The sequence below is a fragment of the Leptodactylus fuscus genome, chromosome 5 (genome assembly GCF_031893055.1).
Source record: "Leptodactylus fuscus isolate aLepFus1 chromosome 5, aLepFus1.hap2, whole genome shotgun sequence".
NCBI lineage: Eukaryota > Metazoa > Chordata > Amphibia > Anura > Leptodactylidae > Leptodactylus > Leptodactylus fuscus.
In genome coordinates, this window is record NC_134269.1 from 214454343 (window position 1) to 214474148 (window position 19806).

Sequence of the window (19806 nt, forward strand, 5' to 3'; positions counted from 1 at the left end):
AGTAGTTATATTCTTGTACATAGGAGCAGTATTATAGTAGTTATATTCTTGTACATAGGAGCAGTATTATAGTAGTTATATTCTTGTACATAGGAGGTAGTATTATAGTAGTTATATTCTTGCACATAGGAGTAGTATTATAGTAGTTATATTCTTGTACATAGGAGGTAGTATTACAGTAGTTATATTCTTGTACATAGGAGCAGTATTATAGTAGTTATATTCTTGTACATAGGAGCAGTATTATAGTAGTTATATTCTTGTACATAGGAGGTAGTATTATAGTAGTTATATTCTTGCACATAGGAGTAGTATTATAGTAGTTATATTCTTGTACATAGGAGTAGTATTATAGTAGTTATATTCTTGTACATAGGAGGTAGTATTACAGTAGTTATATTCTTGTACATAGGAGCAGTATTATAGTAGTTATATTCTTGTACATAGGAGCAGTATTATAGTAGTTATATTCTTGTACATAGGAGGTAGTATTATAGTAGTTATATTCTTGTACATAGGAGTAGTATTATAGTAGTTATATTCTTGTACATAGGAGCAGTATTATAGTAGTTATATTCTTGTACATAGGAGGTAGTATTATAGTAATTATATTCTTGTACATAGGAGCAGTATTATAGTAGTTATATTCTTGTACATAGGAGGTAGTATTATAGTAGTTATATTCTTGTACATAGGAGCAGTATTATAGCAGTTATATTCTTGTACATAGGAGTAGTATTATAGTAGCTATATTCTTGTACATAGGAGCAGTATTATAGTACCTATATTCTTGTACATAGGAGCAGTATTATAGTACTTATATTCTTGTACATAGGAGCAGTATTATAGTAGTTATATTCTTGTACATAGGAGCAGTATTATAGTAGTTATATTCTTGTACATAGGAGGTAGTATTATAGTAGTTATATTCTTGTACATAGGGGGTAGTATTATAGTAGTTATATTCTTGTACATAGGAGGTAGTATTATAGTAGTTATATTCTTGTACATAGGAGCAGTATTATAGTAGTTATATACTTGTACATAGGAGCAGTATTATAGTAGTTATATTCTTGTACATAGGAGCAGTATTATAGTAGTTATATTCTTGTACATAGGGGGCAGTATTATATTACCATAGCATGTAAAGTTCTCCCAGCTTAGCACGAACAGATCATCTGTATGAGAATGTACTGCTGCACTGTTATACCCAGACACTACTACACCGTCCTGTCTCCTAATTGTACTAGTGGGGTACCGGGGACTTGTCGCTGCCATTTTCAGACCTTTGTTTAATCACCCAGCAAATGAAATGGACAGCAGGGAGCGAGGAGTATAATTCACCTCATTAATCTGCTCTTTGCCGTCCTTGGCCTGCCCGTCTCCCAGCTCCTCGCTCTCGTAACTATTGCTCTTTTCAACCCAAAGTTCAGATTTCTCCACCGTCAGGCGTAATTGGTCCAGATCAGCCTTGATCTGCTTGTAGTTGTCGACATCCTGATTTGACACCAGTAACTGAACCTGCACAAAAGAACATCACAAGCGAAGATTAATATTTAAATACAAAGATTTTTGCTCTGTCCCCGCTACACTGATACGTGTGTATGATCATGAGTGGACCATGTCTGTCCCGCTATCCCCGCCAACACTGAACTTTCAGACAACGGGCAAGAAAGGTCAACCACGAAACTTGTAAGACCTGTATAGGAGCGGGCTAATGTAGCACCGACGCCAATGAAGAGGACGCCGAAAAGTAAAACTTTACCCAATGCACAGACTACACTGTATAGGCCGTGTGTTATACTTGGAGTCCCGGTGGGATAACATATCAAACATAGATCGTCAATTAAGAAGATCTAGAAAACCCCTTTAATGTTGTCCCCACCTCCCCATATTAAAGGGGCACGAATACTAACAAAATGGCTCCTCCCACCTGTTTGAAGGCCTGGAGGACCTCAGCTCTCTGGCTGAAATGCTTGAAGAGAAGTTGGAGGGCCCCAGAGAGGAGCGGGGGGTAATCGTGCATGATGAGGTGGATGAGGACCCGCAGGAACGTTCGGCCGCCTTCATCATCCAGTTCTACGGGATTCTTCTCCTTACTAAATGGGACAGAGACATAGTCAATAGAGATGAGCGAATACTATTAGCACACTCCCATAGGAATGAATGGGAGCGGCCAGCACACAAGGGGCTAAGCGGCCGGCGCCGGCTGCTTTCCGGCCGCTTAACCCCCTGCGTGCTGTCTGCTCCCTTTCACTTCTATGGAGCGTGCTGTTGGAAACGGCCGTTTCGAATAGTATTCGCTCATCTCTAATAGTCATAATTCGACAGTCCTCCACAAAAGGGGTGGAGTTTAGGTTAAAGGGGTTGTCCTGGACTAGGATATTGATATCCCCTTCCACTTCTCAGGTCAGTGACATCACATCCATTGGTCGCATGGCCATACTGCAGCTCAGACCTATTGAAATGAATCAGGATGAGCTGCAATACCAACCACAGCCACTAAACAATGTAGGGCGCTGTGTTTTACCAAAAACACTGAATAGGCCGCGGTAATCCATATCATAGTCCTGGACAATCCCTTTTAATTTATCGCAGACTCACCTGCCGGCAAACATGGTCTCCGCTCGCGCTGCGATTTCATCAATATCAGGGACGACCACTGTAAAAATGTAAAAAAAAATGCCAAAAATTCTCAACAACAATAAGATGGTTTAAAAACATAAAAGCACGAAAGCAACTCACCTGACGGAGTCGGGGTGTCGGGGAGAGTGACCGTGGACGCTGTGGAGTTGTCAACGCTGCCGCTATTATCCCCAAATTCTTTCTTGTATATAGACAGCATATAGGAAATCCGGTAATCCAGCCGGACACTGAGGATGAACTGCAAAACACAATGGCCGCTATGACATATGACAAAGCTCCAAACCCCCTGCATAAACTCGGAGTTAAGTTATAAAATTCTGATGTCTGCAGTCACCACTAGGGGGAGATCTTTAATTTGGTCAGCTCCTCAGCTCCCCCAAGTGGCGGCTGCAGGCAGTCAGGATGTTAGCATTCAACTCTTAAATGGGTTTTCTGGCACGCTCATCTTCTTAGGATAGGTCCTCAATATGTGATCGGTGGGGCCTGATAAACCCAACACTCTTCCGTGTGGTGATGATGTCACATTTATTGGTCACATGGTACAGTAGCAGCTCAGCCCCATTCCAATAAATGGGACAGAGCTGCAATATCAAGCACAGTCATTATGAATGTTATGGTACTCTGCTTGGTATTCAGTAAAACGTCACAGTGTTCACCTGAACACTGCAGCCTCTTCAGCCAGCTGATCTGTGGAGGTCCTGGGTGTCAGGCCCCCACTCACCACATATGGATGATCTACTCCTGGATGGGTGTAGAGGGGCCACGGACAATGAGGAGTCCCATCTTTTCCTTTATCAATAGAAACAGGATCAGAAAGTATTTTGCCATGGTATACGAAGGGTTGACAGTCCCTGGGGTGATAACGGAGCCCATCGCTGTACCTAAATATCACACCGCGCATGGACATTACGTAATAAGACACGACCATGAATTCTTACCTGCAGGATCTCAATGATTTTCAGTTTGGTGTCCATGACCGTAATGTCTTCACTATCGGTTGTGTGCTTGCTGGAGTGGAGCCCCGGCTGAACATCGGGCACCGCCATGGGCAAGACGGCCCCCCTGCTGAGCACCATCTGCGTCATCATCTCGCCCACTCCGTGAATGGTCCTCATCACGTTGTTACCTGGGACAGTGACACGTAACGCGGCCCATTAGTTGCATTCAGCTCCAGCCTCTACATGGCCGCCGTCGAGCTCCCACCGCTGTGCCGCACAAAGCACAACGCGCTATACCAGGATTTACTGGCTAAATATAAACACAAATCTCTCGTTTTGGGTCATTTTCAGCTTAATTCTCCAATGGAAACCAGCAAGAGATGTTTTGGAAATCAGGCATTAGTCAGAATGTGAATGTGGCCCAATATAAACCTTTCCTATACAGAGCGACATAATAAATATTACGTAACAACAGAAGCAACATAGTGACAAAGAAAGATGTGGAATTCTAAAATCTACACGGAAAACAAACATTTAAAGGGCCGGGGCCCCTAATTTCGGGATTGTAGAACAGTGAGGGGTCATTATAAGGGGAGCTGCTGATATCGGTCACATATATGAATGTAAATCCAGGCCACTCCATACCCTGAAATGGTTAATAAGAGGAGATGAGGATTCCCTAATTGTCATCGATTGAGCAGGTATATCCCCTGACTTCCCCCAAGTCACGCAAGCTTGGCTCTGCCGAGAGTGCATGTGTTTTCAATAGGCAGAGGAATTGTCACCAGGATGAGTCAGTAGGGTTGAGCCGACCTTGCGATTTCAGGATCGATTTTAAAATCCAATTTCCGATCATTTTCCAGCCGATCTCAATCGTGAAATTCATTTGATCGCTGATGGGGATCCGATCTTTCCCGATCCCGATCGTTCAACCCCAATTGTATATTATATATACAGTGGGGTTGAGCCGACCTTGAGATTTCAGGATCGATTTTAAAATCCGATTTCCGATCCCGATTGTGAAATTTGCTCGATCGCCGATCGGGATCCAATCTTTCCCGATCCTGATCGTTCAATCCTAATTGTATATTATATATATAGTAGGGTTGAGCCGATCTTGAGATTTCAAAATACGATTTTCGATCATTCTCCAACCGATCCCGATCGTGAAATTTGCTCGATCGCTGATCGGGATCCGATCTTTCCCGATCCTGATCGCTCAATCCTAGTAGTCAGAGATAGAGTTGGCAACATTTCAATCTACAAAATCAGTACATTCAGGCCCAGGCAACACCTAAGAAAGTTCCCGAAATGTCTAGGACCACCCACTGTTGGGTAAGGTTTGTATTAACTCCTCCTATCCATGGTCAGTTTTAAGGGATTGTCCTTGCAAAAATCAGGACGGTTGGCCTGAATGCAGAGGAGAAGAGGACAGTGTAGTCAGGAAGGAAGCCAAGGGTCACAGCCAGGAGGAGAATAACATCTACAAGAACAAGGTCGAGGTCAGGATGAGGGTCAACCAGAAGTCAAAGCAGGAACGGCAACGGTGAGAACAAGAACCAGGTCAGGAATGAACCACAATCAATAGGCAATGGAGCCATGTAAATGGAGTCATTGGTAGGCGCCAGCTGCTTGACACCCCGTGCATCCAAAGCCATGGAGGTGCAAACCAGTAGGACCATGCATGGTGAACGATGGAGCCCAAGCAACAGTGGACGAAGAATAACAACCACCATGATGCTGGAAGCGGCAAGGGGAGTAGTAGTAGAGAAACATAGATTGTAATAAACCTCACAACTCAACCTCCATGCCCTAGAAAGGTCACAAAAAGACTAGGAGACCAATTTTTGAGCAAGTGTTAAATAAAAACCTCCTATTTGTGGTCTGGTTCAAGGGATTGTCCAAGCCAAAATCAGGATTGTTGGCATGTACATAGAAGACAGGAGAGCCAAGGGTCAAAGCCAAGTGAACAATCCAAGGGCTAGTCAGAGGACATGTCCAAGAACAAGGCCGAGGTCAGGATGAGGGTCAAATCAGAAATTGCAATGCAAGGAACCAGCACCAGGTCAGGAATGAAGTAAAATCACCAGGACAATGGCGATCCCACTTTAAACACAGCACCTGGTCCAAAGCAACACGACCATGGTGTAGGATGGGGCTAAAACTAGAGTGGTGGGAACATGGCAACAGTAGAGAACCATAGATTGTATGAACCCTCAGAGTATGGAGTGGAGAATTCCTTTAAGATGCCGCCAATAACTTATGGTAAATTTACCATCGGCCCTAAAGGAATAAATTCACTCTAAAGAGGGGAGATGTAAGACTTTGTCGTGCCGGATGGAGATCTATAAAGACGACGTTACAGAACGCACCGATACCCCGCTTATTCATTCCTATGGGACTCCCATTCTCAAGATTGGTGGATGTCCCAGTGATCAGGAGGATCGGGGACCGAAATTCCCCATAAAGCGCCCTGCAGAATGGAGCACCAGACTGCTTGTGAGGTTCCTCCATTGACTTCTCCATAGAAGCGAATGAAGCAGAAACACAAGCGATTTGGTGCTTCATCCTCGAAAAGGCTTTAGGGGGACTTTCGGTCCCCTGTTCAGGACCTTTTCAAAGGTCCTAAGGATCAACTAAACAGTCCTGGAAAAACCGGGACATGCCAACTCATCCAGAAGGGGTGACTTTTCAGACTCCTAAAAACACATAAAAATCTCCTAGGCCGTCCTATGATATGTGACCTGAGCACTTTACGTCTGATGAAAAGAGGAGGGCAAAGAGGAGTGGCAACATACAAAGGGGGCGTGGTCCTGTCCATAGGGGGGTGTGACAACACATAAAAGGGGTGTGGTCCTGTCCATAGGAGGTGTGACAACACAAAAGGGGTGTGGTCCTGTCCATAGGTGTGACAACACAAAAGGGGTGTGGTCCTATCCATAGGTGGTGTGACAACACAAAAGGGGCGTGGTCCTGTCCATAGGGGGTGTGACAACACATAAAAAGGGATGTGGTCCTGTCCATAGGAGGTGTGACAACACAAAAGGGGTGTGGCCCTTTCCATAGGGGGTGTGATAACACATAAAAGGGGTGTGGTCCTGTCCATAGGGGGTGTGACAACACATAAAAGGGATGTGGTCCTGTCCATAGGGGGTGTGACAACACATGAAAGGGGTGTGGTCCTGTCCATAGTAGGTGTGACAACACAAAAGGGGTGTGGTCCTGTCCATTATAGGTGTGGCTTTGCCCTAAAACTGCTACCAGCAGGGCCGGGATTGGAGAATACTCAGATGGGTCGACCACAACCATCCTCAGGGAGGCGATCACGTGATCGCCATTACGTACGCTCTTCCCATGACCTATATCGTTACGGTATAACTTTGGAAGGGGTTAACTGTAATTTCTGCCTACGTTCTCTGTTTTTTTTTTTAAACTTTAACCGTCCCTTTAAGAAACTTTTTTTCTTGAATGCGCCAGGTATTATATATGATGGTAATTGACAGTTTAAGTTTCGGCTAATTAAGAGCCGGGGAAAAAAAAAAACAAAAAAACTATTAAAACATGCAAGTTGTGCGCTCAGCTGTCTGGGACAATCCATGTCGGCTTTTCATATTCAGAATGAACTCGGCGCACTTGATACGAGGAATCTAATGACTGGCGAGACAATAGATGGCCGGGAGGCATTGACTATTGTACCAGCTCATTAACCTGCCAGCTGCAGGAGTGACATATTCTACCTCGCAGCTTTAAAGAGATATGATAAGAGACTGCGCGCACAAAGGCGAACACATGCCATTTATACCCACTTCAGACTCGCAGACAAGGGAGGGGAAAAAAAAAACGGAAAAACGGCGAAATTACAGCGGTAACATTAACAGGATTTATGGACCGGCGAGATGACTCAATAGTGTGAAAGTGAATATTTTAAGAGCCGGCGGACAATGCGCTGTCCCCGAAAACCTTCATGTAAGACAATGAAAGACGTTACGGGAGGAAAAAAAAAAAAATTCAATCTATCGACTTCTTTTCCTTGGCGGAGACGCGTAAAGTGCTGATAAGCTGACAGAGATCATTTACCGCCTATGGAAGTCTATAGATAGCGATGTAAATGTGCCGTAATTGCTCCCATTTCACTAGCTAAGGCTGGAGGCGGGGGAGGTGAAGGGGGCAGATTAGGAAAAAGTTTGGCTTTAGTTCAGAGGCGGCTGCAAAACTTTTTTTTTCATTTTAAATGGGCGTTTGGTAAAAAAACCAAACCTTTGTCGACATGGAAAAGAGTTGCGACTGGGGGTAGGGCGGGTGTATCGTAGGTCCGTTGGGCTCTAAACTGATTATATGGCAGCGTGGCTTGAGTTTGGGATAATTAAGCACTGTATGGCGGTATTATGTGAGTACTGTATGGCGGTATTATTTGGGTAATGCATGGTGGTGTTATGTAGGTACTGCATGGCGGTATTATGTGAGTACTGCATGGCGTTATTATTTTGTGGGTACTGCATAGTGGTATTATGTGGTTAATGCATGGCGGTATTATATGGTTAATGTATAGTGGTATTATGTGGGTACTGAATGGCGGTATTATGTGGTTAATGCATGGCGGTATTATGTGGTTACTGTATGGTGATATGTGGTTAATGTATGGCGGTATTATGTGGTTACTGTATGGTGGTATTATGTGGTTAATGTATGGCGGTATTATGTGAGTACTGCATGGTGGTATTATGTAGGTACTGCATGGCGGTATTATGTGGGTACTGCATGTATGTAGATTGTGAGCCCCATATAGGGATCACAATGTACTTTTTTTTTTCTCCTATCAGCGCGTCTTTTTTTGTAGTATGGGAGGAAATCCACACAAACATGGGGAGAACAAAAACGCCTTGCAGATTTTGTTCCTGGCAGGATTCAAATCAAGGACTACAGCACTACAAGGCTGCAGTGCTAACCACGGGGTCACTGTGTTGCCCCATATTATGGTATTATGTGGGTACTGTATTGCGATATTATGTGGGTACTACGTGTTCAACAATATTGTGTTGGAAATGTGTGGCGGTATTACGTAGTGAATGATAAGTGTTCAATCTATAACAATATGTGAGCACTGTATGGCAGTAGGATAGATCTACTTGTATGTGTTTAACAATATTATGTAGGTTCTTTATGGCGGTATTATGTAGTGACTGATATGTTTTCAATTAATAATATTATGTGGACAACATACGGCAGTATTATGTAGCAAATGATGTGTGTTCAGTGTATAACAATATCATGCGGGCACTCTATGGAAGTATTATGTAATGACTGATATGTGTTCTATGTATAATATTATGCTGGCAGTATATGGCAGTATTATGTAGAAACTGTTTGACTTAGCAGTGTTACCCAAGCATTGTGTGTCAGTATTATGTAGGTATTGCATGAACTGTTATGTGTTGCCATACAGGATGGTTATATTGCACTGTATTATGGTGCTGCATGTACCTGACCCTTTCTACCCTTGCTCCTGCACACTTGGCTGTACATGAAACAGCAGCAGGTCCCCCATTCACTAGCTGTGGCCCTTCATTCTTAGAATCAGTAGACCCCACCAATCAAATACTGGCAATAGGCCAACACAGCAGTCACTGTATAACGGTAATACTATGTAGATACTATATGGACTGATAGGTGTTCACTATGTTGCATTATACAAGCACTACACTATACAGTTATGTCATCTGTATTCAGTATTGTTAGTAGGAGGTATTATAGCGGTATCATTCAGGCATGGTTTGGCACTACTATTCAGGCGTATTATGACAGTATTACTTAATTCTCGCTTTCCAAAAAGTAAAATAATAAAGCTACATAACAAGAGCTCATCTCTGCTTGTATTATACGGCATTTTCTAGCCTTGTCAGCGATTACAAAGGATTCTGGGAAGAAACAATAGTCGGAATAATCCTTATTATAATAATGGCCTTGGATAGTTGTATAGGAGATGTTTTACCCCCGGATCGTCTGTCGGTACAGACGGGTTTCTACACGATGGCGTCTTTTTACCACATTCATCTGACACATGGATTTATTCATTTTCAGCTCTGTCTCCAGACAGGCTTCACTTGTGTCTAAAAAATGTAAAAATGCTAAAATGTACCTGTCATTGTCGCCTAGTGTCACCGCCGTGTCTTTTAAGACGTCAAGTAAGTTCAATCTCACTCCTGAAAAGAAGCTTCTGATAATCTGGCACAGCGGCGGACCGGCTGACGGTCTGTACCGCCATGAGGAATTGTAAAGCAACGATATATTCATATTATTACATGTGCACAATATGGCGGTATTATGGGTGTGCAATATAGAACCAGGGTGTGTTGCTGTTTGAAAATATTATGCAATGTTGTATGGAACGCTAAAAAAAATTATTATATGGTGGTATTATGGCAGTATTATGTGGCTTATGTATTGAATCACAAAGCGTTACTGTGTGCGATGTATGGAATTGTAATGTGTTATTCTATGGCAGTATTATGCAGGTGATGTATGGATGTATGATGTATAATGTGCTACTCTGTCAATATTTTGTTAGCGATATGCAATACTGTATTGTGCTGCTGTATGGCAGTATTATGGTATTTAGATGGAGTATGGAACTATAATGTGTTACTCTATGGCAGTATTATGTTGTGATGTATGGAACTATAATGTGTTACTTTATGGCAGTAAAATGTGAATAATGTATGGAACTGTACTGTGTTGCTGTTCAGCAGTATTATGTGGTGCTGTATTGTACTGTAAAGCATAACTATTTGGCAGTAAGTGGCTGCTGTACGTAACTGTAATGTAATACCGTATAACAGTATTATATAGGTATTGGATGAAGCTATGATGGGTTGTTATGTGGCACTATTATGTGGGCACTGTCAGGAACTGAAACCTGTTGCTATATGACAATATTACGCAGGCAGTGTATCGAGCGGTAACTGTTGCTGTACGGCAGTATTATATGAGCACTATAAGAAACATACCAAAAAAAAAAAACCAACCCGCTGGTAAAAAGAAAGGAGTCGTAGCAGCGTCCAGACACTGTAATGGGGTGGGTACGGCAGTCAACAAACACCACATTGGTGGCTTTTCCAGCACCTTGGTATCGTTTCGGAACAAAATTTGCCTGTATTCATTTCACAGTATGGCCTTATTATGTAGCCTCAATATGGCAGTTTTAAGAGAGGTTTGCTACAAGCTATTGACACCGTGGGTGTATCATTATTTTATATTAGGGCCCATATCCTTCGCCAGGGACCATACTTTATGTCATCCAATACCTCCATCCTGAAATTTGCTGAGTCTCTCCAGGTACGAAGACATGGGGCTCTGGACGATGTCTAGAATGGCCAGCAGTGTCCGCGTCAGTCGAAGGAGCTCACTAAAGCTGTAAAATCCAAAGTAGATGAGATTCCGTGCCAAGTGCACCACCTGCGGGAGAACAAAGGGGGTCCTAAATTTTTGGGGATATTTCTTTTAAAAATGGACAATTCCATTGGCACAGCTGTAGTCTAAAGTGTAACATCACGGTGTTTACTATCTGATCTCTACTTTACCCATCAGCGACATCATTTACAGTAGATGATGGCAAGTCATGTGTACACAGTGAAAAAGCAGGAGGCAGCAAGAATAGGTGGAAGGGTGTAACCTGAGAGCTAACAGAAATCCAGTAGACTTCTGAACAAAGCTGCGAATGCTGAATATAGACAATGAATCAGAAGGTAGAGAAAGCTAACAGAAAAAAAAAAAATTCTAATAACTAGGTGAGCACACAAAAAAGCAGGAGGCATCAATGAGAAAAGAAACTGTGCAACCTGAGAGCCAACAGAGACCCTGCAAAAATCTGAATGTTGTGTATGCACAAGTAGACAATGAATCAGAAGATGGAGAAAAATATCAGGAATTCTAAAGAATACTAATACCTGTGTGTATACAGTGAAAAAGCAGGAGGCAGGTAGGGGTTGTGCAATTGAGGAGCCTGATAGGTAACAATTCTGAATGCAGATGGCTATATACAACGAATCAGAAAGTAAAATAAACTAACAAAAATCTAACAATTCTAATACCTGTGCGTATACAATGAAGAAGCAGGAGGCAGGTAGGGGTTGTGTAATTGAGCAGCCGGGCAGTTATCAATTCTGAATTCAGCTGTGCATACAGGCTATATACAATTAACCAGAAAGTGAAATAAACTAAAAAGAATCCTACAGAATTATAACACCTATGCTTATACAGTAAACAAAAATAAGGAAGCCACAAAAATATGTGAATCTGGACAAGTGAGAGCTAACAGAAATCCAGCAAAATCTTGAATACAGATGTACATGCTTGACATACACAATGAAGGAGAATGCAGAGAAAGCGAATCGGAAACAATTAATCCGAAGAAAAGGAAAGATATCAGGAACAGTCAGGATTCTAATACCAATGAAAAAAGCAGGAGGCAGGAAGGGGATGTGAAATTAGGCCACCTGAGAGCTCACAGAAATGCAAGAAAATTATGAAAGCAGTTTTGCATACAGAATATATAAGATGAATCAGAAGACAGGGAAATATTGAAGGAATCCAATAGAATCTTAGTATCCTATTATCTAGGTGTATATACTGAAAACGCAGGAGACAGTTGAGACTGGGGAACTTAAAAAATGAAATCTAGCAGAATTCTGAATGCAGATGTGCTTGCTGAGTATACAAAATGAAATAGAAGATGGATAAAGCTAAGACGAATGCAACAGAATTTTAAGACCTATGTGCAGAAACTGAAAAAGCAGGAGGCAGCAAAGAGAAAGCGGGCAACCTGAGAGCTAACAGAAACAGGGCAAAATGATGAAAGTTGTTTGGAATTAAGTATATACAAGTATAGTATATATACAAGTATAGTATATACAATTAACCAAAAGAGAGGGAAAGAGAGAAGGAATCCAACAGAATCCTAACACCTATGTGAATATGCTGAAAAAGCAGGAGGCAGCAAGGCGAAGCTGAGGAACTTATCTAGCAGAATTAATGAATGTAGATGTGCTTGTTGAGAATACACAATACATCAGAAGATAGATAAAACGTAGATGAATACTATAGAATTCTAAGATCTATGTGCACTAACAAAAAAGCAGGAGGCAGAAAAGAGAAACTGGGCATCCTTAGAGATAACAGAAACAGAGCAAACTGATGAAAGTTGTTTGGAATTACGAGTATATACAACGAACCATAAGAGAGGGAAAGATAGAAGGAAATCAACAGAATCCTAACATCTATATGTATATGCTGAAAAAGCAGGAGGCAGGAAGGTGAAACTAAAACGTATCTAGCAGAATTCTGAATGCGGATGTGCTTGTTGAGAATACACAATAAATCAGAAGAGAGATAAAACTTAAATGAATGGTATAGCATTATAAGATCTATGTGCACTAACAAAAAAGCAGGAGGCAGCAAAGAGAAAGTGAGCAACCTGTTAGCTAAAAGAAACAAAGGAGAATTCTAAACAGAGAAAAGTTTTGAGGCCTGGCAACCAGAGAGGTAGAAGTATTCCGAATGCAGCTTGAGATGTGACTAGAGCATAAGATAAAAACACCTTTAGAAGCCAGAATTCTTTACCTCAAACGTTAGCTTATTTTTCTCCTTGTCACCAAATGGAAAAGGCTGGGTCACCACTTCCTTAAGATATTCTTCAACAAACTCCATAGTGAGAGCGAACTTCCTCTTCATCTCATCTCTGGAGGAATCGGTGAAGGAGTCGTAGCTGCGGTCACGGATGGAAGCACAATGAATTCTGGTTCTCAAATGACCCTCCCCAAGGAGATAGAGGAAGAAATGTCACTAAACACTCACTCGTGGATGCTGATCCGTGTAGGAATCTCTGTCCAGAGCCTGGCGTATTTCACTGGGACCACTGACTCCTGGGGGTCTCTGTCCACGTGGATGTGGAGCATGAGGCGGCAGAAGGAGGCACGTAAATCATACGGGAGGCTCTCGTCGGACATACAACGCAGAATTAAATCCACCGACAACTGCGTAGATATCTGGTTGATGGCGAGATATTGGCGGTCCAGGCACATCCGTGCAAAGAGGTTCAACTGATACCTTAATGGGGGTCAAAAAATGGCACATAAAGAGTCAATACAAGGATACGTTACCTGATTAGGTCCAGAGATGGTCAAACTTGTTTGTCAGAAATCTCAAAAAGTTGTATGTTAACAAACCTGTGCTGCTATAACACTAAGGGATCTAAGAAGCTTAATAGATATGGATACAGTATAGAGTCTGACACCATATGGACGCACGCAGATTGCTTATAGGTTCATATCCACAAGATCAAGATGAAAACTATGACCCACCTGTAGTAAGTTAAGACTTCTAGATCTGATTTGGTTCCTTCCTTGGCCTCTTGAGCAAGGTGTCGAATAGCTTTACCATGAGGTTCCTTATTACTGTCTATCCAATATAACCAAACCTCCTCCTCATCAATGTCATCTGAGAGCACAGAACACTCCAGGGGGTTGTCCATCTGCGTAGAGACCAGTCTGTCCGACAGAAAGACAAGTGTGAAATATCAAATGTACAGACATCAACGCAATACTGACCATAGGGGGCACCACAATAGTAGTTATATTCTTGTACATACGAGCAGTATTATAGTAGTTATATTATTGTACATAGGAGGTAGTATTATAGTAGTTATATTCTTGTATATAGGAGCAGTATTATAGTAGTTATATTCTTGTACATAGGGGGCAGTATTATAGTAGTTATATTATTGTACATAGGAGTAGTATTATAGTAGTTATATTCTTGTACATAGGAGTAGTATTATAGTAGTTATATTCTTGTACATAAGAGCAGTATTATAGTAGTTATATTCTTGTACATAGGAGGTAGTATTATAGTAGTTATATTCTTGTACATAGGAGGTAGTATTATAGTAGTTATATTCTTGTACATAGGAGGTAGTATTATAGTAGTTATATTCTTGTACATAAGAGCAGTATTATAGTAGTTATATTCTTGTACATAGGAGGTAGTATTATAGTAGTTATATTCTTGTACATAGAGGTAGTATTATAGTAGTTATATTCTTGTACATAAGAGCAGTATTATAGTAGTTATATTCTTGTACATAGGAGGTAGTATTATAGTAGTTATATTCTTGTACATAGGAGGTAGTATTATAGTAGTTATATTCTTGTACATAAGAGCAGTATTATAGTAGTTATATTCTTGTACATAGGAGGTAGTATTATAGTAGTTATATTCTTGTACATAGGAGGTAGTATTATAGTAGTTATATTCTTGTACATAGGAGGTAGTATTATAGTAGTTATATTCTTGTACATAGGAGCAGTATTATAGTAGTTATATTCTTGTACATAAGAGCAGTATTATAGTAGTTATATTCTTGTACATAGGAGGTAGTAATATAGTAGTTATATTCTTGTACATAGCAGCAGTATTATAGTAGTTATATTCTTGTACATAGGAGTAGTATTATATTAGTTATATTCTTGTACATAGGAGCAGTATTATAGTAGTTATATTCTTGTACATAGGAGTGGTATTATAGTAGTTATATTCTTGTACATAGGAGGTAGTATTATAGTAGTTATATTCTTGTACATAGGAGGTAGTATTATAGTAGTAATATTCTTGTACATAGGAGTAGTATTATAGTAGTTATATTCTTGTACATAGGAGCAGTATTATAGTAGTTATATTCTTGTACATAGGAGCAGTATTATAGTAGTTATATTCTTGTACATAGGAGCAGTATTATAGTAGTTATATTCTTGTACATAGGAGGTAGTATTATAGTAGTTATATTCTTGTACATAGGAGGTAGTATTATAGTAGTTATATTCTTGTACATAGGGAGCAGTATTATAGTAGTTATATTCTTGTACATAGGAGTAGTATTATAGTAGTTATATTCTTGTACATAGGGACAGTATTATAGTAGTTATATTCTTGTACATAGGGGGCAGTATTATAGCAGCTATATTCTCATAAAAAAACAGTATGATAATAGTTAAAGCACATAGTATTTGTCTTGACTAGCTAAAAGGTTTCTAGACATGTGAAATACAATAAAACCTACTTGGTCTGGATGAGAATATCAGCATTTCCTGGGCTCAGCATAAACTTGCAGATGAGCTCTTGAGTCACAGGGATGGCGGTCGTGTTCGATACACACAAATCTGACAGATAATCCAAAAATCTGTGAAAAGGGAGCGATTTTACTTGTTACAGTACTATAATACTGCAGGACGATGATACGCTTACTCTAGGGGGTACAAGACACCTAAAGTCACCTCTACGACACTGACCTGGGCTCTCTGTTCCTCCTTAATAAATTGACAAACGTCTCGATCTCTTTGGCCGTGATATGTTTCTCCAGCAGTTTGCGGTTGTTATGTAGCAGAGCTGTGATTGTGTCTTCCGCCAGTATATCGTATCCGATCTGTGACTGCATGACGCAGAAATGCTTTGCAATGTATTCCTGGACGAAAACATACAAGACGTGGTATCAACAGATAAGATGAGAAGTTCACCCAAATGTCTTACTGCCCCCAACACAGCAAGTGAATCCATGTGATTTTAAACTAAAGGAAGTTACAGAACAGACCCGGGGGCAAAAAGGTCAACTTGTATGAAGAAGAGAGAAGATTTCTGAAGTCAGTATAATAACGTTATGAGACACATGACTGTGAGCGAGAGAAAGACAAAGAGGAATTGTACAAAGATTGGTTTTGAGAAGTGAAAATCATCGTGCAGTAATAAAAAGTACAAACTTAGAATATACATGAATTATATTAGTATCCTGAGATACATCCTGTATTATACTCCAGAGCTGCGCTCATTATTCTGCTGGTGCAGTCACTGTGTACATACATTACATTACTGATCCTGTATTATACTCCAGAGCTGCGCTCACTATTCTGCTGGTGCAGTCACTGTGTACATACATTACATTACTTATCCTGTATTATACTCCAGAGCTGCACTCACTATTCTGCTGGTACAGTCACTGTGTACATACATTACATTACTTATCCTGTATTATACTCCAGAGCTGCGCTCACTATTCTGCTGGTACAGTCACTGTGTACATATATTACATTACTTATCCTGTATTATACTCCAGAGCTGCGCTCACTATTCTCCTGGTACAGTCACTGTGTACATACATTACATTACTTATCCTGTATTATACTCCAGAGCTGCACTCACTATTCTGCTGGTACAGTCACTGTGTACATACATTACATTACTTATCCTGTATTATACTCCAGAGCTGCGCTCACTATTCTGCTGGTACGGTCACTGTGTACATACATTACATTACTTATCCTGTATTATACTCCAGAGCTGCGCTCACTATTCTGCTGGTACAGTCACTGTGTACATACATTACATTACTTATCCTGTATTATACTCCAGAGCTGCGCTCACTATTCTGCTGGTGCAGTCACTGTGTACATACATTACATTACTTATCCTGTATTATACTCCAGAGCTGCGCTCACTATTCTGCTGGTACAGTCACTGTGTACATACATTACATTACTTATCCTGTATTATACTCCAGAGCTGCGCTCACTATTCTGCTCTTTTTGTCATTATTTACATGCACCTTTGGCTATTACTGGAGAATAAGACAGTGGCTCCCCTTGGCTTTAATGCAGAGTCACCGCTCATGTAGGGCAGTGAGAACTAACTATCCCACAGTACTGACAGTCCTTTTAGTCACCTGGTTCTTGCGATAGTCCTGCTGCGAGTGTCTCAGGACCCGATAGCACAGCCGCAGTATATATTTGTATGGGGCGTATCTCTGATCTCCCAGATCTTCCAGGCGGAGCATGGAGCCTTCACCCGCTTTGTCTTTGAATGGCGCTTTCAATATGCCAAAAATCTGTAGACCCAAAAATTTTCAAAAAGTTAAGTCTATGAAACATTCTACTCCCTTACAGCCCAAATATCCTAAAGACCCTCTCACCTGTGCTAAAATATTCTGCTCCCTCATTAACTTCTGCCTCTCCCGATTGGGTTTTGTGATCACGACATCCAGAACTTCCTGCCCGTTATTAGGAACTCCGGACACAAAGAAGATCAGATCCTCCAGAAGTTTAGTGACAAACCTGAAAACACAAAACCAGACAAGATATGAGAAAAGTAAAATGGGCTCCCCTACAGATGGATCTGTACCAGGTAGTAACCTATAGGTGGCGCTAGAGAGATAGCTATCCTCCGTGTGGAGGAGGGGCTAATTTGCATATTGTTTTCCCATGAGGCACTGCCACTAGTATGCAGGATCTCCCCAATGAAAATCAGTAACTCCATAAGTAAGTACTTAAAGGTAACAGGTTACACTATATATATATATATCATATACATATATATATATATATATATATATATATATATATATATATATATATTTTCTTTTAGTATTTAATTTTTTTTTTTTAAAGGGATCCTATCATTTAGATTGAATTATTTGTCCCTAACACATAGGTATAGCTTTGAAGGGATCCTATGACTCAATCACAATTTTTATCATTAACACTTTGGAATAGCTTTAAGAAAGGCTATTCTTCTCCTACCTTTCGTTGTCTTCCCCGCGCCGCCATTTGCTAGAAATCCCAGTTTTCTTCTGTATGCAAATGAGTTCCCTCGCAACACTGGGGGGCGGTCCTCAGCGCTCAAACAGAACTGGGGGCGTCCCCATAGCTGCCAGAGAACTCCCCAGCACTGCCTGTATCTTCTTCAGGAACGTCCTCTTCACCGCGTCTTCTTCCGGCGGTGGCTTCTAACTTCTAGGCCTCGGGCCTAGGGCAAGCTGACTGCGCATGCCTGCCGGCCACAAGAGAATGGCAGTTTACAATACTGTGCAAGGGGCCATTTTTCTTGTGGCCCACGGGCATGCGCAGTTGGCTTTGCCCTAGGCCTAGAAGTTAGAAGCCACCACTGGAAGAGGACGTTGCTGAAGAAGATGGAGGCGGCGCTGGAGTTCTCTCGCGGCATTGGGGACTTTCCCAGTGCTGTTTGAGCGCTGAGGACCGCCCCCAGTGCTGCGAGAGAACTTATTTACATACCGGCGAAAACCGGGATTTCTACGGAACGGCGGCGCAGAGAAGACATCTAAAGGTAGGAGAAGAATAGCCTTTCTTAAGGCTATTCCTACGTGTTAGGGACAAAAAATTCGATCAATGATAGGATCCCTTTAAGTATTAAATTCTGCAATTTTTGTTCTGACCACTGTAGACACATAAATTTGAAAAAAAAAAAAAAAAAAAAAAAAAAAGATGGACACTCCCTTTAAGTAACAAATCCAGGAAACAGCAGGGAAGAAGGTTTATAGTGCTGGCCAGGTGAGATAAGATGTCTGACCTCCGCTCGTTCTGTGTGATGGTTCCATATTCCAACTTCTTAACCGTAGACGCTAAAACTTTATTGGCATCGTTAGCGAAATCCAAATCCCGCACCTCGGAAAGAGGGACAGAAATAATGGCAAAAGCTTCCTTGTCCTCCTTGGTCTGACAGGTTCCAATCTGGAGAAAAGATCCAGAAAAGGAAAGAAAAATAAAATGATCAGTCATAAAAAACGGAGACAAAAAATACCTCATGTATGACAAAGCGATGCTACAATGTGATCCCGACCTTCAGCATAACCGGTCTTTCCTCATCTGTATCGATCGGTATACTGGTGCTGGTGACCCAAGTGTTAGTGCATAGATGGCGCAGCCGCACATAGGAGTTCCTGAAAAGAGAGGCAATTAATATGATCATCAGCAAAGATGGAGCAAGTAGTGATGTCACAGTACAGAGATAATACACACAGTGATGTCACAGTACAGAGATAATACACACAGTGATGTCACAGTACAGGATAATACACACAGTGATGTCACAGTACAGAGATAATACACACAGTGATGTCACAGTACAGAGATAATACACACAGTGATGTCACAGTACAGGATAATACACACAGTGATGTCACAGTACAGAGATAATACACACAGTGACGTCACAGTACAGGATAATACACACAGTGACGTCACAGTACAGGATAATACACACAGTGATGTCACAGTACAGGATAATACACACAGTGATGTCACAGTACAGAGATAATACACACAGTGATGTCACAGTACAGGATAATACACACAGTGATGTCACAGTACAGAGATAATACACACAGTGA

General features: G+C 41.2%; 1 protein-coding gene across 3 annotated transcripts in view; it reads right to left on the reverse strand.

The window, feature by feature from the left end:
• ITPR2 (inositol 1,4,5-trisphosphate receptor type 2) overlaps positions 1-19806 on the reverse strand; it is a 179696-nt gene that overhangs the window by 104739 nt on the left and 55151 nt on the right. For all 3 annotated transcript variants that reach the window (XM_075275279.1, XM_075275281.1, XM_075275278.1), the window contains exons 12-26: positions 19257-19356; positions 18987-19147; positions 17593-17734; positions 17347-17508; positions 15923-16095; positions 15694-15813; positions 13940-14125; positions 13434-13685; positions 13200-13344; positions 10886-11036; positions 3585-3772; positions 2746-2884; positions 2605-2662; positions 1934-2099; positions 1345-1521 (exon numbers count right to left, since the gene is read on the reverse strand). In XM_075275279.1, the coding sequence (XP_075131380.1) occupies positions 1345-1521; positions 1934-2099; positions 2605-2662; positions 2746-2884; positions 3585-3772; positions 10886-11036; positions 13200-13344; positions 13434-13685; positions 13940-14125; positions 15694-15813; positions 15923-16095; positions 17347-17508; positions 17593-17734; positions 18987-19147; positions 19257-19356 (2320 nt within the window). The remainder of the gene's footprint in view (positions 1-1344; positions 1522-1933; positions 2100-2604; positions 2663-2745; positions 2885-3584; positions 3773-10885; positions 11037-13199; positions 13345-13433; positions 13686-13939; positions 14126-15693; positions 15814-15922; positions 16096-17346; positions 17509-17592; positions 17735-18986; positions 19148-19256; positions 19357-19806) is intronic.